Source organism: Mytilus galloprovincialis, chromosome 14 (genome assembly GCF_965363235.1).
Source record: "Mytilus galloprovincialis chromosome 14, xbMytGall1.hap1.1, whole genome shotgun sequence".
In the NCBI taxonomy this organism is placed as follows: domain Eukaryota; kingdom Metazoa; phylum Mollusca; class Bivalvia; order Mytilida; family Mytilidae; genus Mytilus; species Mytilus galloprovincialis.
Window position 1 is genome coordinate 33285097 of NC_134851.1, and position 25668 is coordinate 33310764.

General features: G+C 32.3%; 1 protein-coding gene across 2 annotated transcripts; it reads right to left on the reverse strand.

Annotated features, from left to right (window-relative positions):
• Positions 1-1005: 1005 nt before the first annotated feature.
• Positions 1006-22206, reverse strand: LOC143059030 (uncharacterized). Of its 2 annotated transcripts, none has more exons than XM_076232496.1 (9): positions 22152-22206; positions 15384-15423; positions 14803-14880; positions 13416-13721; positions 10091-10209; positions 8641-8818; positions 5131-5277; positions 2220-2351; positions 1006-1541 (listed from the first exon to the last, which is right to left on the reverse strand). In XM_076232496.1, exons 3-9 carry the CDS (start codon positions 14867-14869, stop codon positions 1489-1491), a joined length of 1002 nt encoding a protein of 333 aa, XP_076088611.1. In that variant the 5' UTR covers positions 14870-14880; positions 15384-15423; positions 22152-22206; the 3' UTR covers positions 1006-1488. The 2 variants fall into 2 exon arrangements, with proteins under 2 accessions (XP_076088611.1, XP_076088610.1); XM_076232495.1 differs by lacking the exon at positions 22152-22206 and adding an exon at positions 21961-22129.
• Between the last annotated feature and the right edge of the window lie 3462 nt (positions 22207-25668).

Here is a 25668-nt window from a genome sequence, read left to right on the forward strand (position 1 = left end):
AAACGGTGACGACAGTTACGATGTTACAAGAATTATTCAGACGTTTAATATACATATATATTTTATGTACAAATTGTAATGTTGTACACATTATAATTTGTACAGATTTTTCGTACAAGTTATCAAGTGTTTTATAAACTGCTAAACACAAATGGAGGATTTTGTTTCACATATTTCTGTGATATTTCCATGACTACATGATACAGACTAATACTGACGTTGATATAAAGAACATTCGAAGATCACAAAAAGACTTTTTATGAATATGGTATTGGAATAAAGAGAAAAATAAAATTAGAAATTTAATTATTCGGTTGTCCTTATTTCCAGTTTGAAGACAAGGAGAACAGCACTTAATGTTAGGTTGAAGTGTACACATTTGAATTTAAGATATTAAACTGATATATTTTAAAAGATTTTTTTTTTTCACCTGGTGTAAAAAGGTTTGTGTCAATAAACGTATAATTGTACAAATTATAATTTTTACAAACTTACATCTTGTACACAACATATTTATATATATATATATATATATATATATATATATTACATCTATTATCACTGAACTAATATTTTGTAGACGAAACGCGCGTCTGACTAATATAAAATAAAAATCCTGGTATCTATGATGAGTTTATATACATATTTGTTTAGGGCTAGCTGAAGGACGTCTCCGGGTGCAGGAGTTTCTCGCTGCATTGAAGACCCATTGGTGGCCTTCGGCTGTTGTCTGCTATATGGTCGGGTTGTTGTCTCTTTGACACATTCTTCATTTACATTCTCAATTTCATGATGGAAGAAGGAAAATAGTAAAATAACCAAAATACCTAGCTCCAAGCAAAATTCCAATCGAAAATGTACTTCAAGCCCAAACACATCAAACGAATGGAAAACAACTGTAATGTTACTGACTTGGTACAGGCATTTTCGTATGTTTGAAGGCACTGTTTGGATGTATAAAATAAATACAAGATAAGTCAAAATGACAATACACAAAAGACGAGAGGCATTTGCAGGGATACACATTATTCAACTTATTAATGTTTATACATAGAAAATCATCAAGCTTTAAATAACGCCTTTTTTGCGAAGTCATAATATATAAAAACATTTATCAGAGGCTGTAACAAAATTGATATCAATACGTTTGCTGCTTTTGTGCATGATCATGGACTTGGACAGACACATTAACATGTGGCTATGTTAATACAAAGTGCATTATTGAATAAAGACAGACACATCTGAGCTGAGATAGTTTTTCAGTTACTTGACCTCAGACAAACCCTTTTTATTTCGTTGATAAAACAAGGAGTAAACGCTGTGAACTTGTTTAACTCTACACAACTGATTCCGGTAAAGTGAACAATTGCAACATACACACACTTGAGTTCTCACAGATGACCATTACATTGATATGTTCATAGACACTTCACCTATTTGTTAATCAAATTGAGATTGGTTATATCTTCCAGTCGTCACGTCCCTTTTTCATCGTCTAATGTATTCTTTTTGTTGTTCATTTTCAACTCCTAAGCCAGAATCTATCAGAAATGACATTAAAATGTTACAAATAATTAATCAATCATATGTTTTGTACGGTAGCTGACAATAAAGTTATGATAAAAACACGAAAAATGGAAATCACAATATTTGAAAAAGATTTTGTTTCTGCTATCACACAAATCAATCAATGTATATAGATGTACTTTGAAGAATGCACATGTACATGTCTCCATCTTTGAACTACATTATATAACGTGTATTTGTTTATCAAATAGTGTGTGGTTATATTTTCAACATGTTAAGCATGTCTGTTAGTTCGATTATTATGATATTGAGTAATGCTGAATTTGTCCTTTAATTGCAAAAATTGAAAAATGGGTGTTGAAATTTGAAACATAATTGTATTTTTTTGTTGTAAAATTTTGCAGATATTTAAATATTTGATACTGATTCGCCTTGTTGATTTTTAGCTGAAATATTTTGGTTTTTAACATTTACTGCTCACTAACTATGTTCATTCATTTACAAGTACAGAAGGAATATCTTTTATTCAAATTTATTTAGTCGTATGAGCGTTCTAGGTTCGTAGTTACAAGTTCAAGAACCTGGAAGTTCTAGGTTAACTTTGTAATTATAAGACACCTTCTTTTTAAAGGTGTTGAAATAACTTTCACCAATAACGTTCAAAAAACAAAACATAACTTTGCAAAACTCACATTGTGACAGGCACTTTTCTTTTTCTTCCAAATTTGTCTCTGATTCGGTTGTAGACCTGCTGTTATCAGAAACATTGCTGCTACTTGTACATGTACATGGTTGACTTTCAACGTCACTGTTTGTGTCTTTTTCTAAATACATTGATACAGATTTAATGTTGTATAAACAATTTAATTATATATTTTATTTTCCATCTGAATTCTCAGTTTATTTATTGTTAGAATAATTTCCGAAAATACCATTTGTTATTCGTGCACTTAAGATGTATTCAAACTAAAATCTGTTTTTGGAGAGAAAAACGTTATAATTTCAATACATAAATAGGGTGAATGTTCTGCCAAACTGTTTTCGTCTAGTTTTTTTATTCGAAACTTTTTGAAGATGTTGCTTTTCTATCATCCTCAACTTTGAAATACAACATTATATTATTTGTTGGGCCTGGAAATCGAATGATGTGATAAACACGCGTGCGGCATGTGTTCAATTCAGCTGATACGACCGAAAGTTTAGAAAGACAAAATTATAAACCGCGGGTAGTCAAAAGAATAAACACAACTGTAAAGTACTGTATAACCTTAAGTAACAATAAAATAACAGTTACATTGTCCACTGCATTACACATATCTTATTTATACAATGTACATGGGCAATAGCAAAAACAAAAACATTTTTTATAAGTATTATTTTACTTATAAAAGTATCCTAGAGAATGAAAGCTTCAGAGCAAATGCATTGCGATTTGTTTCCAAGGAACATAAACTCTTATATAATATTTGATCATCAATTGTTATTGAAAGTGTCAAAATCATTTCTGATATAAACCTATGATTTAAGTTTCATAGCATGAACTGTACACATGAGAGTTTCAAAAATGCATTTTTCCATGTAATTTAGTAATCAATATTTCCAAGAGCATAACTTTTGGAAACAAAAATTGATAAGCACTGATTTTCGAACTTGTCCAAGAAATTCCTGATACATACCTATGCTATAAGTTTCATTAAAATCTGGTAAGAATTGTATAATTATGTCATTGCGCTAACAACACCGGACGGACTGACAGAGGCCTGATTTTTCAGTTTCCTGTAAAATGCGTTGCACGTGGGACAATTACATAAACTTGTTTAACAATGCACATTTTCAATTTAATCAATAATATGCAAGTCTTACTGATAGACATTAAATGTCTTGACGTTTTTGCATTTGGCACGATATTGATTTGTTCTCATCTATCCACAAACAATCCATTCGGTGAACCAGTAATCTGCGTACTGATAACTGTCATAATACTGAATTCAACATCTAGAATGTGGTCTTCATTATATATTTTCACCGTCCGATAGTTAAATTATGATATCTACATGTATATACTGTATACATTATTCTAAATCCACCGGACATCAGGTATGGGGTAATCGTAATCAGTAATCGTAATCAGCTGTAATCGATTACATTTTGCAGTGTAATCCTATGTAATCAATACAGGTGTAATCGTGATTACTTTTAGATTACTTTAAGATTACATTCATATGATTACTTGCTGATTACAAATCTTGTATATATATATATATATAATAATTATAAAATCTATAATACTTATATATATATATGAAAATAGTTTTTGATAGAGAAGATGAAAATAAGAAAATGTAAAGCTTGAATGAAAAATCATAAACTAGTATTCACAATGATGGGACCTTGTTTAATGTGATAAATTGTATCATCTATATAACAAATTTGTATAACCAAGTGTTTTATTTTGTTTACAGTTTACTTAAGAAAATTGCCTCTCCAATATTTCGTTGTGAGATTGAGCTTTTATGATACAAGAACATGCCTTGAAGGCATTTTTTCCTTAATTGAAAACTTCTGTTATTTACTCCTATTTCATATAAGTTTACCCAATATGTTTACATAACTACATTGAAATTCAAACGCAGAAATTTATTGACAAATTGAATTAATTTTGTTTTCCATAAATTCAAGTATAATATTTGCTTTCTAATAATTTTTATTCTGTTATATTAATTTTGAGCATTACGGCTCATCAGTATAAACAAGTACATGTACAGTATATACATATGGCATATTATATTACAAACAATATGCATTGTAAACAACAGGTGACCTCAGAAGTTTCATCAATACAAAATATCTTTTATTACAATAAACTGTTTCTTAATTTAATGAGAAATGTATATACTTTCTTAAGTTACAAAGCTGTTTTGTGTTTTCACATGACAAAAGTTCTATTATTTAATTATTAAAATTTATTGATATTGTTATTAAGACAATAAAATTTTAATACCCAAGCTCACCTATTTTTTGTTAAAACAATGGAAGTAATGATTAACACCTGTAAAAACATTAATGGATGTGTCAATTATGTCCCCAACAGACAATAAAACTTAATTAATTCTTTATTTGTTCAGGTTTTTTGTTAATTAGGCAGTTGGTTAAAATTTGTAGAAAAAAAAAAAGTTATATCTTTTACATAGAGATAGGACACTTGTCTATAGCTATTTCATCAAATTACACATGTAACACTGTACTTGTCTATAAATTCTTTTAAACAAGATGAATACATTAAGACTTTTAAAAAAATCACCAAAATTAGCTTTTTTGTGAGGATAAAAAGTTATAAAAAAACTATGATATTGCAATATACAATGTAATCACAAGTAATCTAAAGTAATCATGATTACTTTAAAGAAAAGTAATATAATGTAATCGATTACATATGAAATAGGGTGTTATTGTAATGTAATCGATTACATTGTATTAGCAAAGTAATTGTAATTTAATCGATTACATTTTAAAGTAATCGACCCCATCCCTGCCGGACATTATATTTTTCTTTTAAAAAACCCACACATTACGAAATGTAATTAGTATGTTAAAGGTAATTACCATTCTTCTCTTCTTGGTATGAATCTCTTCTTATTAAACGTTTTTTAAATATCAGAAATCCTATTACCACAATGAGTACTATGAAAACTGTCGGCAAACTAATCAATAATTCATTCCCTGTCTCTGAATCGTCAGTGAAAGCTACAGCTATAAAAAATTGTAGAAAAAAACCAAGACACATATCAACTTTGCTTTGGTAATGATTCTATTGAATATCTTCATTGTATGTTAATCAAATCTATATTTCAAGTTTCTTTATATACTCATGATACTGTGGATTCATTTATTTTCGTGGGTACCAATTTTCGTGGAATGAGGAAAACTTTCATGTCCGTGGAAATCTAATTTCGCGGTTTGAGAGAAATCTGCAAACAAGCCTATAGAAAATTTGATATTCGTTGAACATTTAATTTCGTGGTTCGTCTGTTCACACGAAATCCACGAAAATTGGTATTCAACGAATAATAACGAATCCACAGTACATGGTATACAAGGATAGTGGTGTCAATCATATTGATATCATTATACGGTTTAAAAAGAATCATCCCTGTTCTTAGAAATCGAACTGTTTCAAAGGCACAGACCATCTCAAAATATGAGCTATTAAGAACGCCTCCGGGTGCGGAAATTTCTTGCTGCATTGAAGACCTATTGGTGACCTTCTGCTGTTGTCTGTTCTATGGCCGGGTTGTTGTCTCTTTGACACATTTCCCATTTGCATTCTCAATTTTATTAAATATATGATGTTCATGGATCAATGCGTCGCTTTTATAATCCGAAAACTACTTTTCATACATGTATTATTAAAGAAAAATTCGTTGAAAACATAATATAATGATGCAAATACCGATTTGTATCGTCAATGTTGACACATTGAACATTCTTACTTCACTAGGCACCTAATGTCTAAACTTAAGCATTAACGGTGTCATGGTATTCCATCGTGTAAAACAGAATGTATGACAATCTTTCTATCCAAGAACTACTCGAGGCGAAACGTACTATACCATTTGATGCTACCAGAGCAGGTACACGCATAGTAATGAATGTTTCAAGACTAACCTGCATAAGACGACCTAGTACACTTTCCTAGTAATTAAGTATCACTGTATATCGAGTTATCTCTTTTTCCTACATTTTTTACATGCGCAATGAAAAGTGGCAGAATTCTAGTTGTCAGTTTAGTTATGGTGATCGTGTAATAGTAGAAGTAGAAGTAGAAATGAATGTTAACATCAAGGATCAAGTACATCACGTTGGAATATATCAGGAATGACTATGTTTGTCAATTTCTTCATTTGACCATGGAATAAGAGATTATTCCTTATAAAGGTGTACTAGGAAATACATTAATTTGAATCGACAATGGAGACATAGCAGAAAGAACAAACGACACATGTGCATATATTTAAATATCAAAAAAGGACATTGACGTCAATTTGAATTCAGATGTATTGACTTTGTTCCATTCTCAATTTTATTTCAATATTGCTCATTCATTTTAGGGTAGCGCCATATGGGACAATATTATGTTACCTACTGATGAAACATATATTATGGATTTGATACTTTGTCACTTTTATTATCAATAAGGGATTTTAAGCTTTAGTTTAACATAAAACCGTTAGTATTATTATCGTACTGTAAAATGCAGATTTAACTTGGTTTCTTTTAAACATATTAATGCGGGCAGTAGGTTTTTCATTATATGATTCTATATGTATATATATTTTGTCATTCAATAATGATGCTTATACATATTTGCCTCCTGTGTTTCATATCCATTATTAATCTTCGTAATAACTTTTCTCTCCCGATTTTAAAATGTTCCCTCTCAGAGTTCAAGATCAAGATAGTAATGCAGATGTGGTATGATAACTAATGAGACAACTATCAACCAGAGAACAATGAAGTGGATGTACGTTCTCATGTATACCAAAGGTGTCAGATAGGCAAACGTTTACAACTAACTATTTACCTGAAGGACATATTTATTATAAAACAGGGAGATGCCACAAAAGATTCAGACTTTGACTAGCCTTATGTCTCGTTGTTAGAACAGATTTGGATAGCAAATTTGTTCATATTACAGGTATAACCAAAACATACTGATTTAAACTGGACATAACAATTTAAAACGTTATTATGCCCCACCTACGATAGTAGAGGGGCATTATGTTTTCTGGTCTGTGGCTCCGTTCGTTCGTTCGTTCGTTCGTTCGTTTGTCCGTCCGTCCGTCCGTTCGTTCGTCCCGCTTCAGATTAAAGTTTTTGGTCGAGGTAGTTTTTGATGAAGTTGAAGTCCAATCAACTTGAAACTTAGTATATATGTTCCTTATTATATGATCTTTCTAATTTTAATGTCAAATTAGAGTTCTGACCCCAATTTCACGGTCCACTGAACATAGAAAATGATAGTGCGAGTGGGGCATCCGTGTACTGGGGACACATTCTTGTTTTTGTTTTGTTTTTTGGCGATGATGATCATTTTGACCCTTCCTACTGTGTGCATATTTTTTAACGAGTTGGCAATGCTTGTTTCTGGTACTAAATTTTAAGAGTTGAATGAATATTATCTGTGTAACACTGGTAAAGTATTTAGGATTTCGTTAGCATAGATTACTTAGAGCTGAAAAAGTATTTTACAACATTCTTTCCTAGATACAATATTAAACTTGTTTTTGGAAGTTTGGGTGTACCTGTAGAATTGTTCTTAACGACGGGATATCACATCCTAGTTTTACGTAATGTTGTTCTTATAGCCTTAATACTTGCATATGAGCAATGTAAAGTCATCCCCTTGATTAAACGTATAGGATATCAATTAGATACAAATTTAAACAACATCATTTTGGAAAAAATAAGTGCTTTCAGGACCATGATTGTCTTAAAAGTTTTATGACGTATTTTCTAAATGAATCGGATGTGAACTGGCTGATACTATAACCTGAGAGAAGACGATTGATATATTTATACAAGTATGCTATTATGATTGGATTTGAACTTGTTTTCAGTAACTCTTGTACTCTTAGATCGGTAATTCGTATTTAATCTTTATGTTAGTATGTTTCTTGCTTCATGTCAATCTGATATGTCAAGCCTTTTACAATTTTTTTTTACAAGTTGACCTTTTTTTAAATGTTTTTTGGTTATAACAGCGTCGTAGTACATATTTTAAACAAAATAGTTTCTATGTATAGCAGTATCTATGTCAATAGGTGAAATATTTGGGCAGTTTTTGATATCAAATAAAAACTTGAGGACTTGGGATCACTGGAGAGCCAAAAATAATAGGAGAGCAAATGTGTACTGCTGTTTAGATCAGAAGTACATGTTCCTGTTTATTTTCTATCAAACTTCCGGGAACTAGTACGCTTTAATATGAAAATATGTATTAAAGCGTACTAGTTCAATGGGGCTGTGAATCATTATTATTTGTTTTTGTTTTGTTTTATTGTTTTTTTTTGTGTGTAGAAAACAACATATAAAAATCCAATATTGCATACATACCTTCTGCTTTACAGGGATCTATATTTTCAACTGCTATAGAGTAATTCTTTATCAGCTGGCAAGACACTTCAAAATCACGATTACATTTTATCGAATTCGCCAATCGTTTAATCATATAAACTTCATAGTAGATACCATTTGTGTGGTGCTTCACAATATCGAGAGCCATTTGGGAATCCTAAAACATAATTATACAAGAGTACGATTATTTTTCTGTGTCAAAATTTAAAATCTACTAATATTTAAGCATCAGTTATTAGATAACCCAAATGCAAATGTTTGTGTATACGAAAACCACATCGTTAATATAATACTTATACATAAATTCATGGAAACAAAGACAACTAATGTAGTTTTATGTCATTCAAAGGTTTGAAAAAGAGCATTTCCAAAAATACCGTTATACATTTATACGACAAGAAAGCATGGCTTTAATTTTGAAAGGAGTAGGTTCAGTTAGGCCCCTTTTTGGCCCCAAAATATAGCAGTTTTACAAAATTGTTAAAATGTATAATTTTAGTTATTTATTGGACAGAAGAATGATTCTGCTACATAAATATGGGCTGTTTTTGACAATACGATGTACATTTATTGAGTACTAGCACCATTAAGTCATGCTAAATTACTGAAATCTTCACAATTCTAGCATTTTGGTAAAATTTTAGACGGTTTTCGTGTAAAACGAAAGTGGCCGCATTCGTGTTCATCCAAAATATTTAAATATAAGTTGTATTTGATGATAATACATAACATATATAAAGGTTGAGGATGAACACGGATGCGGCCACTTTCAATTTTGACAAAAACCATCTTAAAAGTGACAGTTTTCAGCATATTTGGTAGAATTTTCATATTTGAGCTTAAATCGGAGCGTTTTTAATGACTAAATTAGTTAAAATCTTGAACATAAATTAATTGAATCAAATAAAATAGACACTTAAGTGTTTAAAAAGTGGTCAACATCTTTCGTCAGATTAACCTGAAATTTGAGGCCAAAATTGGTCCTTACCGGACCTACTCCTTTCGATGATATCAGATACCAAAATAACATCCAGCTAATATATCAGTATATCATAGATCAAAACATTTTTTGTGCATCAAAGCCTCAAAATTCTATATAATTTGGAAAAGAATACAATAGCCGCAATATTGCCTCCCTTCTCGGTGTGCTTCATTGCAAGTGTGTTACAATTTTTTTGCATTTCTGACTAGAAAAATGGCGGGTGGATGCCATGCACTATTTTCACATCCGGTTCAACTAAGATTAGGTTTTGACTACAGTTATCTGCATTTTTTCTACTCATATTTTGTATTGCCCCTGGTAAAAGTCTAAGACTTCCTTTTACTACAGTTTATAAATTCATAAAAAATCACATGATTTTTTTTTACTATGAACCAATTATTAAAGTATACTGGACTCGTATTCAGTAACTATTCTTTGCTAACTCACCCCTACAGTTACTGTACAGATCGGCATTGGATACACCTTTTTCAAATGCAGATGTATTGTGCTACTTTCGTCTGATACGTTGCTTTTGATTGTGGCTTTGGTTTCATTTGCAGGTGGATCTAGAATAAATCAAAATATATTTCATTCAATCTTTTCTTGCTGCAATCACAGGCGCTTGGGTATATGATACATTTTTTTTCTTTTTTTTTTCTTTATTAAAATATTCAATTTTTTATATTTATAATGCATATCTATCACTTCTGTGCTTGTCTCACCTAGTTTCGAGTGACTTAAACGACTAAGTGAAAATACCAAATTTTACTATCCATACTAAGAAACAAATGGATAGTAAAATTTGGTATTTTCACTAAATCGTTTAAGTCACTGGAAACTAGGTGAGACATGCACAGAAGTGATAGATATGCATTATAAATATAAAGAATTGAATATTTTAATAGAGAAAAAAATGTATCATATACCCAAGCGCCTGTGGCTGCAATGTACATGATTTACTATCGAATCATATCAAACCATATACTGTTAATAGTCATCAAAGGTACCAGGATTATAATTTAGTACGCCAGACGCGCGTTTCGTCTACATAAGACTCAAAACACAGATAATGTATCGCCTTTAAGTTTCAGTAAAGTGCAAACTGTTAATGCAAAAATTGAACCAGCATTTTTTTTAACCCGTAAAAAATGCAAACATTTAAAGACTATGAACCACAGTGACAAATGAATGTACATTATCAATTTATCTCCATGGGGATGCGATGTGCCAATGCTCATACAACTAAATAAAATTATATACCTTTATACCAAATACCATTATCATTTACTTATAAAAAGCGTTTCCCTTCAACTTTTCTGAACACTTAACTTTAACATGTAATATATACTGAAGGAGTAGGATAAAATGATCCCAGAAGAAATGAGATGTGCAATGTATTTTGACTTAAACGTTTTGATTTCAATAAGACATCTTTAGTTTGGTATTGTCCGACTATTTCCCGTAAAAACTATAAAACATAACCCTCCATGGACATGATGATGTTTATATAATGTACCCGAGTTTTAAAAACACGAATTAATTCCTTCCTTAATATCAAACCAATATAATGCATGCCATTAAAGACCATATAGTGTTCAGAGATGACCGAAAATCAAGTCCATAAAATTCTATTGGCCAAATGTGTCATGAGGTTATAATGAATTGAATTGTTAACTTGAATCTTACTAGTATTTCACTTTAACCGTAATAAGAACATTTTAAGTTATAAGTATTCAAACGACACAAACCACATCGAAAGTTTTAAAAAGTAGTTAGAGCCTCGTGTTCGAATCGAGTGCCTATTTTTTTTTTTATTTTTTCGATCCAAGACTGTGTCAAACCAAAGATTTGAAAACTGGTATTTGGTGCTCCTCCCAGTATCTTGCCGTACTTAGAATCAAGAACAAAAAGATGAGCTTGAAAATGATGTGTCTGGGTGTGTTGGTATGGTTTTCTTGTCAGTGTCAAATACCTTAATGAAATCACACTTTAAATATGCGACTCAATGTATTGTTCTACTACAGCGAAGGGTCATCAACAAAATAAAAAAGTCACAAAGGTAACGATACGAGATAATAAACAACCAACTGACCAATTCCAATTTATAATATTCATTAGGAAACCAGTCATTAGTAGTGTTGCCAGTGAAAACAAACTTAACTGTTCTCCTTTTTAGCTCAACCGGGCAAAAATGGCCAAGTGAGCTTTTCTCATCACTTTGCGTCCGTCGTCGTCGTCCGTGAACTTTTATGAAAATCATCTCCTCTGAAACTCCAGGGCCAAATGAAACTAAACTTGGCCTAAATCATTTCTAGTTGAAAAAATGTACCCAATGACCCCACCCATCAACCAAGCCAATCCGACAGGAGTAAAAATGTTCTTCAGGTCAACATCTACATGCCCGAAAATTTTCAGCGACATCAGACAACCGGTTGTTGGGTTTGCGCCCCTAAATTGGTAATTTTAAGGAAATTTTGCAGTTTTTGGTTATAATTATCTTAAATATTATAATAGATAGAGATAAACTGTGAACAGCAAAATTGTTCAGCAAAGTAAGATCTACAAATAAGAATAGGAAACATGACCAAAATGGTCAATTGACCCCTTTATGAGTAATTGCCCTTTTAATTAAATTTTCACAATTTTTCTAAAGTTTTTACAAAAATCTTTTACTCTGAAACAACTGGGCGAAATTGAACCAAGCTTGGCCTAAATCATCCTTATGGCTAGTTTAAAAAAGAGTATCCAATGATCCTGCCCATAAATCAAGATGGCCGCTATGGCTAAAAAAAGAACATGAGGGTCAAATGCAGTTTTTGGCCTGATAATATCTCTGAAACTAAAGAATTTACAGAAAAGTCGACACTAAATACAAAAATGTTCATAAGGTCAAGATCTATCTGCATCAGACAATCTGTTGATAACTTTCTGCCCCGGATGATAATTTTAATGAAATTTTGCAGTTTTTTGTTTTTATTTTGAATATTATAATAGATAGAGTTAAACTGTTAACAGCAAAATTGTTCAGCAAAGTAAGATCTACAAAAAAAGTCAAGATGACCAAAAATGGTCAATTGACTCTTTAGAAGTTATTGCCCTCATTTTAAATTTTTAACAATTAGTTTTTTATATTCTTTTACAAAAATCTTCTCGTCTGAAACTACTGAGACAAATATACCAAACTTGGCCACAATCATCATTAAGGTATCTTGATTAAAAAATGTGTAAGATGACCCAGCCCACCAACCAACATCGCTGACATGGCTAAAAACAGAACATAGGAGTAAATGCAAGTTTTGTTAATTATTTTTTTAACCTTTTTGAATAGAGAAAATCTGAAAGGAACAAATATGTTCCGAATAATGAGCACTTCCAATTGTCCATATATATCAAAACTGTTAGACAAATTCTTATAGGAGTTATATGGCCCATAAATGACAAAGTTTAACATTTTTTTTTTTCATTTTTGCCTTTTATCATGAGAGCTATAATATTAAGGGAGAAACATTGTGTTTCTGTTATGCCTCATATGATTTAAATTATAAAAGAAAAATATACACTTTAAATAAGAAAAATGATAAGCAATGCAAGATCTATTAACAAGTCAAAGAAACTAAGCAGACTGAATGATCAGTAAAACAAGAGCATTAAGATAGAGATTTTTGTCATAAAGTCTACTCTCATCTACAATGTTTAAGAGTGTGCTTTGTTTGATATACTCATAGACCAAGGTGAGCGACACAGTCTCTTTAGAGGCTCTAATTATACTTACATTCAAAAGTATGTTTCGATATTTCTTTCTTTTTTGTTTGTGTTTCAAAGCTATAACGACATTGATAATTACACAGCAGGTCAGACTCTGTTACGTTGTTGATCTGCAGCTTAAATTGGTTATCCTTCGTTACAATCTCGCTATACTTAAGTGGATCTATTGGATGGCCATTATAACAAATCAGTTCAGGCCCTTTTGTCCATTGTCTTATAAGTCCTTGGTTGATAATGTCTACATCAGCAACAGTACAAACTAAAGACAGAGTCTCTCCAATACGTATGATTTCTGGTTCAAATGTCAAAAACACTGCAATAGTTCAGATACTAGTACTTGAATATAAATACTCAAAGTTAGACCCAGAAGTTTATAGACGTATTTATACAATACAACAATACAATTATCAATTTAATTCTGCACTGACTTTTTAGATAAGTTTATCCCGACTTTTTTTTACAAAAAAACTCTTGTCCTGCCTTTTTCAATTTCATCCTAGCCCCCACCCTTTCTCCCCATAAAAACAAATGGTAGCTCCCTTGCGATATAATTTTTGGATTTCTAAATTCTTTTATTTGTATTTTTTTCAACTTTGTGAATAATTTATCCTTCATTTTTGTTTAATTCGAGTGACCATGATGACACTGGCTTACCAATCTCGCATGTAAAAAAACTTTATTCGGTTCGCAAAGTAAAAAATGTATGTTCGAAACATCATATCCAGTATTTTGATTGGTTGAATTCTGGGACAAACTACGAAAACCGTGTTCCAAATTGTTTCTTAATACTTAATACCCACAAATGTTTGGTACCAAACGATTTGATATCATTTTAAAGAGTGTGTTTCTTCCTGTATCATGTTTATTATGTGTGTGTCGTTTTTCCATTACTGAGCTGATAGTAAGATTTTATTCTAATGACATTATTACGCTGCAAAAGTGGTGATTAGACAAGACTCAAAACACAACTGGAAACACATTTGGTTTTGTATTTTAGTTTTACATGTCTAGGTCGAAACTTGTCTCATTTTTAAACATATTTAGTTTGACCAAAGCAAGGAAAGTGTTTAGAATTGTGCGTATGATGTGTAGCTTATAAATAAGTGTTTAAATGTTAAATACGAATTCAAAAACACATTTTAAGTGTTTCTATTCATGACAGGTGTACATTTTTAAAATGTTCTTTATACTTAAAGTTGTGTTTAGATATACCATTGTAACTACTAATATATATCTCAAAACGCGTTTAGAAAACACATGACTTTGTACACAATTCCGACTCAAACATGAATAAGATAAACTGTTTGATGGTTTCAAACAACGTAGCACAAATGGTAGTTTATACAAGATATTCCCAAATGTCATTATCTAACTATCTTTTATTAGATACATACCATTCGCATTTAACGTGTCTATTATATTGAGCAACAGCATACTCAACTGGATATTGGATTGTGCCATTTAATCTGTACCTGTAATCATACAAGGATTAGTGTTTTTCAATAACTATAATATATAAATGTATGTTGTTGTTTTAACCCTGTATGGAACGAGTAGAAAAAAAATATGCTCTTGATAACGGATGTTGTTATTGTCACACATTAACCATATCTGTATTTCGTATATTCAATTTTGATGTAGATAGTCATAATCACAAGTTAATAAAGTTGACCACGATGACGGTCTTACAATAGAATAACAAAGGATAATGGGGGATCCATTAATGACAAAAAAATAGTAAATTCATGTACACAACAAAAACACTCATAAAGCCAAGGAACAGCGGTTATATTACTGTTACTCATCTTGGTGAACAAGGTTTTGAAAGAAACTCTGCTTACGTTGCCAACATCTTAAGGACACCGAGCATATGCGCTGTGGTATTTGATACAGATATCTTTTTTAATTTTTGTTGTTGTTGAGTTACCTACTCTTATTATGTACATGATATTAAATACAAAAGCTTCATTCTCACCTGTTTGTTTTGATGGTCAAAATCTATAAGTTCTTTACACCTACAAAAAAAAATTCGTATAATTTAGTAAATTAAAAGGTTAGATAATTTTCATGTATTTTTTGTACTAATACATTTTGAATGGAATCAGACAAGACATTCATGAGAGTATGGCTTCATTGGAGTATAATATTTCACTCCAAAAAAAGAGTAAATGTCATCCTACCGTGAAAACCTCTGTTTTTTAGTATTGTTTGTGTGTTTTCGTTTTCGAGTATCTTGAAATCTTCATAAATGATATTTCACTTTACCACACACAGTTCACTTTACAATTACGCTGATCATGCTGATGACAACACACTAGCTTATGCAAATAGAGATATAGACACAGTTATTTCCACACTTGAAAAAGACAGTTTGGCTCTGATAGACTTGTTCCCTTTAAATCAAATGAAGGCAAACTCTGAAAAATTTCAAGCTTTGGCAATTGGCAAAACAACAATGTGCAAAAACGTTAAATTTGATCTAGCAGGTAACAAATTGTTGTGAAAAAGAGGTCAAACTATTAGGCATCACCATTGACTTTGAAATAAATTTCAACAAACATATATCAAACATCTGCAAAAAAGCATCCAGACAACTAAATGTATTAAAAAGACTTGGGAAATACTTGAACAAACTTGGAAAACTAACAATATGTCACTCCTTCATTATGTCAATTAAACTTTAATTTTGCTCATTGTCTTGGCATTTCTGCAGCGAGGCCAACACAACAAAAATTGAAAAAGTACAAGAAAGAGCATTTCGCTTCATTTACCAGGTTCACAATAGTACATATGAAGACTTGCCAAACTATGGAATGGGTTGCCAAACCACTTTAGAACTGAAACATCTTTTACCCAATTAAAGAGTCTAATAAACTCATGGAATGGCAACTCATGTCATTGCAATGCATGTGCTTAGTTTTTATTTTATGTTTTATGTTATAGCTTTAAAACATAATAGTGTTGCTTTTTATGTGATTGTTTGCTTAGCTTTTTTATAATTTGTGATTGCTGTGCTTTAGTTCTTATGCTGTTTTAGCAATGGTGATTATGCATGTGTATACTGTGTCGTATTTAAATTAGTGCAGCCTAAATATGCATGAAATGTATGTTCTGTGTCTTTTATGTTTTAATATTAGTATTGTGTATATATATTATGATTATCATGTAAATGTATGTAGTTGTCGGTTATAAAAGCTCAGAGAGATTATGTTTATTTGTTATATAACATGCCGACTATAAATAAAGCTTTGAATTCAATTCAATTGATCTAGTGTTTTGCAGAATATAGCCTTTGGCCTCCGACCTTGATGCATAAATACTTCCTCTCAAATTGCCCATAAATCATTTAGGAAAAGCGCGTAAATTTGTCGTTTTTGCGTGCAAATATTAATAAGTGTTTTACTTTTATCACATGTCTTTTACTTATAGCAAATACATGTATGCATTCATAGATCAACAACAACAAAAAGGCTCTTTTTAGAAACAACAAAGTGAGTTACAAACATTTATTGAATATTCCAGTCGATATAATATTGATTACCGGTGCCAAACAGTAAAAAATCACTGTTTATTGATAAAGGAAGATGTGGTATGTGTGCCAATAACAGAGACAACTCTCCATCCAAGTCACAATTTGTAAAAGTAAACCATTATAGGTCAAAGTACGGTCTTCAACTACAGGAACACATCCGCGAGGTTGATGACTGAATTAAAGTACCAACGCCTTACTTTTAGTCTAGATCTTTTAGCATTCGTATTGTCCTTTGATAAAGTCATGGTGATTATAAAAATCTATGAAATTTAAATACAAGGTTTATGACCACAAAAGGAAGGTTGGGATTGATTTTGGGAGTTGAGGTCACAACAGTTTAGGAATTAGGGGCCAAAAAAGGGCCCAAATAAGCATTTTTCTTGGTTTTCGCACAATAATTTTAGTATAAGTAAATAGAAATCTATGAAATTTAAACACAAGGTTTATGACCATAAAAGGAAGGTTGGGATTGATTTTGGGAGTTTTGGTCCCAACAGTTTAGGAATTAGGGGCCAAAAGGGTCCAAAATTAAACTTTGTTTGAGTTCATCAAAAATTGAATAATTGGGGTTCTTTGATATGCCGAATCTAACTGTGTATGTAGATACTTAATTTTTGGTCCCGTTTTCAAATTGGTCTACATTAAGGTCCAAAAGTTCCAAAATTAAACTTAGTTCGATTTTAACAAAAATTCAATTCTTGGGGTTCTTTGATATGCTGAATCCGTCCTTGTTTTCTTACTTTGACCGGAAACTACTTGTAGATATATTTTTGGGTCGATGATTGAATTCATTAGAATTCTGTATAATGACGAAGTTCGGCAGTGATTATGACCCGTGTAAACATGTATAGCAAATCCGAAATTTAGGTCACCGTACGGCCTTCAACAATGAGCAAATTTTCTACCGTATAGTCAACTATAACATGCCCCGAAATGACAAATGTAAATGATTCAAACGAGAAAAGTAACAACCTTATCTATTATGTACAAAATAATTAACGAAACCCAAATAGTTAACACTACAACAAACCACAACCACTACATAACAGGCTCCTGACTTTGGGCAGGCATGAATGTGGCTGGGTGAACTTAAGTTTGAAAGCGCCACCCCTATAGTTATTTTGGACGGTGGTATCACTTACAATACAAAATAAGAGCAAACAATACAAATCAGTTGAATAAGGCTTAGTTTACTCATCAGATGGATTCAAATAAAATTACATCAAACAAAACACACACACTAAACGTGAACGGCCGGGAACTTGTACATCCCAAAAACGAATTGACACGAAGTACAGATCTGAGAGAACTCGCAGTTACTGACAGCTATTTCAAAGCAAATGACAACTAATAAAAAAGATTCAAACATTTAGACTAGATTATCAAACAGTGCATCTATTATCCAATTGACTTAGTACATGTATAATAACGTCATCAAGACCACTACAGTAACTCTTGGACTTTTATAAACAAATCAAAGTACTGAAGTACTGATCATCGGATGACCACAAGTTCTTGTGGATGGTCACAAGCACCTGTCTCAGAACAAAAATTCACATCCCTATACATGTACCTGAAGTGAGGTTTAAGTACAGATATATTTTTTTTCTGAGACAAGTTCGTGCGTGGATTATAAATTCAACCTCATCGTAATAAATGTTATATTGTAGTGACACAGTATACTCTGGTAGGTTGTTATATATTACTATTAATATTTGTATATTACAATTACATGTATATATAATTTTCATCCATTTGTATATCATTTATTCTACTATATTGATAAAAGAGCAGCGCAAGTGCATAGTGGACACTTTTCTGAACTAATTTGATTTTCTAATAAATTGGATTTGAGTAGGCATTCATATTTTCACGCAAAATGTTCAATGTCCCGTGCTGAGTTATCGGTCCTTTAACTCTGCATGGGAGATTGCAAACGTTCGTGGATATTCTTCCATAGCTTTTCTGTACGTGTACATAGATATTAAAGATTGTTAAACTTTACTTATATCTATTTCTAACGACAAAACAGTTTCATATCATGAGTTTATGTCATAAAAAAAAATGTTTTTAGAAGTAATCCTTGCAAAATGAATTTATTACAGCACAAAAAGAAATGTTATTTTGCACTCAATAATGTCCGCGTATTTAATATGTTTGTAGATGGGTTACAATCCCAACAAAGAAGCGACTTAATGGAAATCAGGCGACAGCAATACACCGGAATGTCCTCACGGTCATCCGATGTAAAAAATAAAAACAAAGCTGTGATAGCAATACACAGTTAAAAGTTTAGTTTGGTGATTTTTTTAAATATGAAAGTGTTTTGTACAATAAAATTGATTTTTAGATAATTGAGGAATAATATAGCCTTCTTAGTGGGTTTATATAAACATTTAAATTGTTTTAGCATGTTTTATCATGTTTATAGGCCATTTATATGTTTGACAGTCCGTATTTTCCTATCCGTACCACCCATAGGTCCATACATTATTGTAGTGCTTTAATATCAACAAAGATTTTACGCTCGATCTTTTCAATTCAATTTTATGGAAAAACGAGCAGAAATGCATATGATTTTTTTTTGGGACCACTTGATAGATATAAACCTATGGTTTCAGGAAAGGTATCACTGCAATTGATTGAAATGTTCCTTTTGATCAAATTTTGGGGAATTTTGTGACATGTTCACCCCCTTTTTTGTTATATTTTGTATCAAAGAAATTCAGATTATTGCCATGGTTAAACCCAAAAGGGATTATATTTCACCATTATGACCATTAGAAATCAAATCTATGGAAGATTTCTTTCTATAAATATTTACATGCATAACACAACTATTAAGCCTTATTTGTTAGAAAGAAGGGGGAAGAGGGTGTTTAAAAATTATGAGTGTCAATTTTAAGTTTTTTTCCTAACTGTGTATTGCTACCTGTTCTCAAGTTTTTCGGTTCAGAAAAAATTGAGGATTCGAAGTATGTTTAAGCGCATGTCAAGGGGGTCTCATTGGGGGGTTCCGATCCCGGATCCCGCTTACTGTTTTGTCAGATTCCCGTATCCCGCTTACACTATGTACGTAAGCAATTATATTTTTTTTTGTCAATTCCCGGGTCCCGCAAGACCTCATTTCCCGTTTTCACGACACAATAATTTGACTTTCACGTTTCACGCTTACGAAAAATCGGCAATCCCGCGTCACGCTTAGACCCCAATGAGACCCACTGTCAATGGATAAGATTAATTTTGTTTGCATTTTTAGTAAATAAATATTAAACTTCCGTGAAGAAAAACACATAGGTGCCAGGGGCGTAGCTGCCGTTAGCATGGTTAGGCACTTTAGGCACGTGCCTACACATATTTTTTTCACATTTTTTTTTTGGTTAAAAAAAATAATAAACAACGTTATCTGTAGATGAACTCCAGTGAAAGTAGAACTTGCAATTGGTTCAGATCATTTAACCTCTATCAACAAAAACTTGAATGAACCTCAACTTAGAAACATCAGTTTTTTAATAAGTTGTTGTTAGTGTTCAACTAGTTTTCCGCTTTGTCTTCAACGGACTTGCCAATGTTGGTCGTCCGTTTGGCTGTGCAGGATGTATTATAATAAATACGCAGTCACGTCTGGTCAGAATGGGGACATTAAATCCGATGCCTAATTGTAGAGAAAATGCCACTCTTTGAGGAGTTCGTAGTTGCCTACTGAAAGGCGTAATTTCTGCTCCTGTCCAATAATCCCTCATTTTCCAATGCATGGCATTTTCAAATTTCCAGACCTTCGTCCTGGACGACACCTATTACAGGACTTAGCTCAATGTTGTATTTATTGTAATATATTTTTTTGTCCTGAACTTTCATAAATATTTGACATTGGATATTTAAAAATCAATAAATCAACTAGCTTCCAGTAATTTTGAGTACTCTCAGATCTGCGTACAATGACCACAATTATTCAAATTCCTAAGCAGGTAGGAATTTAACAGTTGTCGAGGATATAAAGAAATACGAATTTCTTAAATTTTGTAACGATAGTATGAACAGAACAGAACTTTTGCATTAGGCATCGACTATGTGTGTATGTGTGGCTAGGGTGAAGGTTTAAGAATCAAAAGATTGATGGTTTTTGTCTAGCCAAAATGATAGTTCTATTATATATGTTATATATTAATATCAGTGTTTACGTGCCTATTTTTATTTTAAGGATCGTCACAATCGTACATATAGCTTGTTGTTCGGTGTGAGCCAAGGCTCCGTGTTGAAGGCCGTACATTGAACTGTAATGGTTTACTTTTATAAATTGTTATTTGGATGGAGAGTTGTTTCATTGGCACTCACACCACATCTTCCTATATCTATATCAATCAGAACGGTATAGATATGAAAATACCAAACAGGGTGTACTGCTTAATTAAAGGGATACGCTTATCTACAGTTAGGCAATGCATATTGTAAATATTTTTTTCTTCATATTTCCGATTGTACTGCGCGTTATCTTATTCACCAGTCAGATGTTATAGTGAATTATTCATAATTTTTAGAACTTTTCATCATGTATATTATAACTATAATGATTAAATAACCAGTAAATTCAATATTTTTGTACAGAAAATTTTGCAGCTAAAATGCTGAAAACCGTTTTCCGTCAGGGGGTCGCCCCCCCCCCCCTTGAACCCCCTACCTTGAGCGGCCCCTAGACATCCTGACGATTGGTGCCTACAGTTGACAGAATACCTAGCTACGCCCCTGCGAGTTATGAACATTATGAACTTATTAAGCATGTATAGGTTGTCAATTTGGCACACTGTTCATTTGCCTGTCCTTTATTCAAGTAGTTAAGATAATATTTCTGATTAAAATTGCATTCTTAAAACCTCAACAGTTATACCAAAACGCAACGGGACATTTTTTTACGGATTCAACAAAGGTTTGTTAGGTCTGAGCTGCCTGTAATTAATTAATCATCTAATTCATAAACTAAAGTCAAATAAATCACAGATGAAAAGTATGATAAGGAACTTACTTGCCAAAGAATCGAGTGGTCTAAACATTCAGAATTCAAAATGGAGGTTTCTTACATTCCGGCTCACAACCACAAATACTTTATCATCCTCATACACATTAGTGTACAAGATTTCATCTTTTTAAATTAGCAACTCTACACGGTTTAGAAGATACCCCTGTGCATGCCAAAATATTAAACAATTTTCTTACCGTTTATTTCAGTACATGTATGTATTTATATACAACATATTTCTTATGTAACACAAGAGTTACACTTTCCGGTTTCCGTTTTCGGAGAATTTGATAAAATCTTAGTTTTTGACATGTCATTTTGTCAGTTTTCGTATAACTTCAAATGAAGTGGGTGTAAGTTGAAGGCAACTGTACGGCCTTCAACGATGAGAATCAAAGTACTGAAGTACCATACATTTCAAATGACCGCCAGTTCTTGTGGATGGTCCGACAAGCACCTGTCTCAAAAAAAATCACATCTCTATACCTGAACGTGAGGTTAATGTACAGATATAAAAAAAAATCTGGGACAAGTTCGTGTGTGGATCAGTGGCGGATCCAGAAATTTTCATAAGTGGGGGCCCACTGACTGGCCTAAGAGGGGGCCCGCTCCAGTCACGCTTCAGTGATTCCCTTTATAAGCAACCAAATTTTTTCCCAAAAAGGGGGGGCCGGGCCCCCCGGGCCCCCCCCCCCCCATAAATCCGCCTATGTGGATGATAAATTAATGACAGGGAATTTATCCTCATAAAATTTTCCTCTTTGAATGAGAATTAATTATAATAACCGCTCCAAATCGGAAGATTTAAAGTCATCTGTCAAAATTTTGTTAATTATTACTAGAGATCGGTCATTCAAACACGTATCAACCGTATCTATATTATAATTTTCATGCATTTGTATACAATGTATCATTCTACCGCATGCGTGTGCATAGATATATAATGATTAATAATTTTTCACTTTTAAAATGTATGTATATACATACATGTATAACAAAACATTTCAATATTATTAATTTATATTCTTTTAAAAATATTTGATGCGTATTCATTGAACATGTTGAAGAAATGAATTTATAACAAGCGACAAGGGATATTAGTTTGCACTTGATGATGTCGACGTATTCAGGTTTATAGATCGGTTAAAAACCCAAAACGAATATTACGTAATGGAAATCATATGGCAAAATCAAGGGTACTTTATTCAAATGATTTGCATTTAGTTACGTGACTTTGACACTTTTGATTAAATTTCTTCCCTTAGTTTAAGATTGAAAATATCAATTATATCAAATTTTCGGATAATCCAGTCCTTTTCCATGTGTTTTAGTGGGAGATATTATGGACATAATTGTGCAAATCGTGATACAAGCATGAAATTTGGCATACGGGTTGACTAAATGATAATTAAAAAAAATCAGGTGCTGGCCATCAAAAATTTCCATTTTTTCAAGATGGCCACCGATCATTTTGCAAATTGCGTCCTATCCAATTGGTTACATTTCGACAATCCTTGAAAGCTGTGTTATAGGTATAATGCAATGTAAGTTTTGATAAAACGTAAATGACAGTTCCTAAACTATGACAAAACAACACATAAATGACAAAAAAAAGTGACTTCCGGTTCCAAAATGGCGGCAAAAATTTTAAAAATGTATTTTTTTATAATTTCCATCAACTAAACAAGTGATATCACATTCTTTGTTAAGTTTACATGCCTAGTTTTGTTAGATAGACAGGTTGGTTATCTTATAATTATCTTACAGTAGCCAATACAAAAACCCGTACAAGGAAGGACAGAACGGTAGCATTTACAGTTGTCAACACAGCTGGATTTTTTGCCATCACATTACATAAGTTCCTGACAGGAGGAAGTAACGACAGCCGAAGAAGTCCTTTTTGGTTTCCAACTGTCATCGATTTTTTTCTTACATCCAACCCCAGCGTTCGTGACTTGGTACATGTACCTGTCGAATACATAAATCATACTGAGCCCAAACTTGTCCTCCTTGATATGCTTTTCTTTGGATGTGCTCCGAGAAAAACTCTTGTAGGCGGAACTGCATCACAATGCTACTGCTTCCTGTGTAACAATTTACATCGCGCCTCGTTAACAGCAAATGTTGATCATATGTTAATTGTTCTGTCATACATGATGCAAACAAATGCTTATATGATGTCCATGTATGTATCTTTATAATTCAGCGAAGAAAAAAAAAAACGTCCCTTACATCTGGAAATACTTCCCATGTCATACAAACTGACCTATGCCTTTTCCCACGAAAATCCAATAAAGTATCACATCCACTGAATGCATGCACGAAAGAAAGAGTAGCTACACGAGGAACAAACGCATTTGATATGACACGTACAGGAAGCAAGCTGAACATTTACAAATATTCGTGTATCTGCCTCTCCATGATTACAAGGGGTAGCTGGAAAGTATCATTATTAGTCTCTAAAGAAGCAATTCTGTCGGCAAGAAACTTGAAACATTTCGTTTTGTTGTCATCTTCACAGTCCCCTGGTGTTCTACTAGAACCAACACCTTTCCGTCTAGCACAAGAACCTTGCTTTTGTCTTGTAACATCTAGCCTTTAAATTATTCATTTAGTAAACATCAAATACAATGTCTACTCTTGAATACTTAGTGATGCAAGATTTTATGTAAGGCAGTATGACATCTTTTGCAGAATCATCAAATATTGTTGCACGACAAGGTGGCCTGGAATAAACCATTGCTGCCCCTCCAACGACAAATGCGTCAGAATTTGGATCAGCTAATCGCAAAATGTTTCAAGTATACCCATTTGCACCGATTTAATACCACTGTTTAAAGTGACATCCTGAGACAAAAACGGAGGAGCAGTTTGGTTTTAATAAATAAAGAAATACTCCATGTCAATTTGTCTACTGTGACAAGAAATACAAGTCTATAGAAAAGATATTGCAATCACTGTTAAAGTTCTCTAGCTTTGTTTTTGACAAAGACGTTTACAGTTTTATTTTACGGACATAGGAAATTGTTCTTTTTGATCTGGTTATAAGAAACAGGTTCTCCTTCGTTTTGCATTTGCTTCAAACGATCTTCGTATTGTTTGCCTTTGATCTTTTTAAAGAAATCCTTTTTTTGTGTTTTTGTAGTGTTCATTAAGTGGTTCATCTGTTAAAGAATGCCTAAAACCACTAGATCTTTCAAATGCATCTGATAGTCTTCTGACTTCTGGTCCAGCTACCATCCATATGTCTAAAAGGGATCTTCGGTTAACCTTATGACAACAACATCGCCCTTCACAATTCCATTCTTCGATTTTTTTACCTGATCAATTGTGCTATAAGAAAAATATTTGCTGGTCTTACGTACAGTGAAATTATCATTTTCAAAATCAATTGCCACCTGTGGGTGATGTTAGAGAATGGAAGCCATATCTCGGAGAATGTCGGTAACGATCGAAAATAATTTACACGATCAAGACATAGATAAATATAGCATCATGCTTTTTTGTTTTTACTGAATATGACTCATGAAATGAGCATACTACCAAATTCAGAAGAATTTCTTATTTTATGATTAAACGCCGGGGATTAAACTGTGGTCTAGATGACTATATTTCCTTGCACAATACACAAGTCTATCAATCATTGAACGTCACAGAGTCATGAAATGATTATAATTTCTGAGTTTAGCTTTCTTAAGCCGATATATACAATTC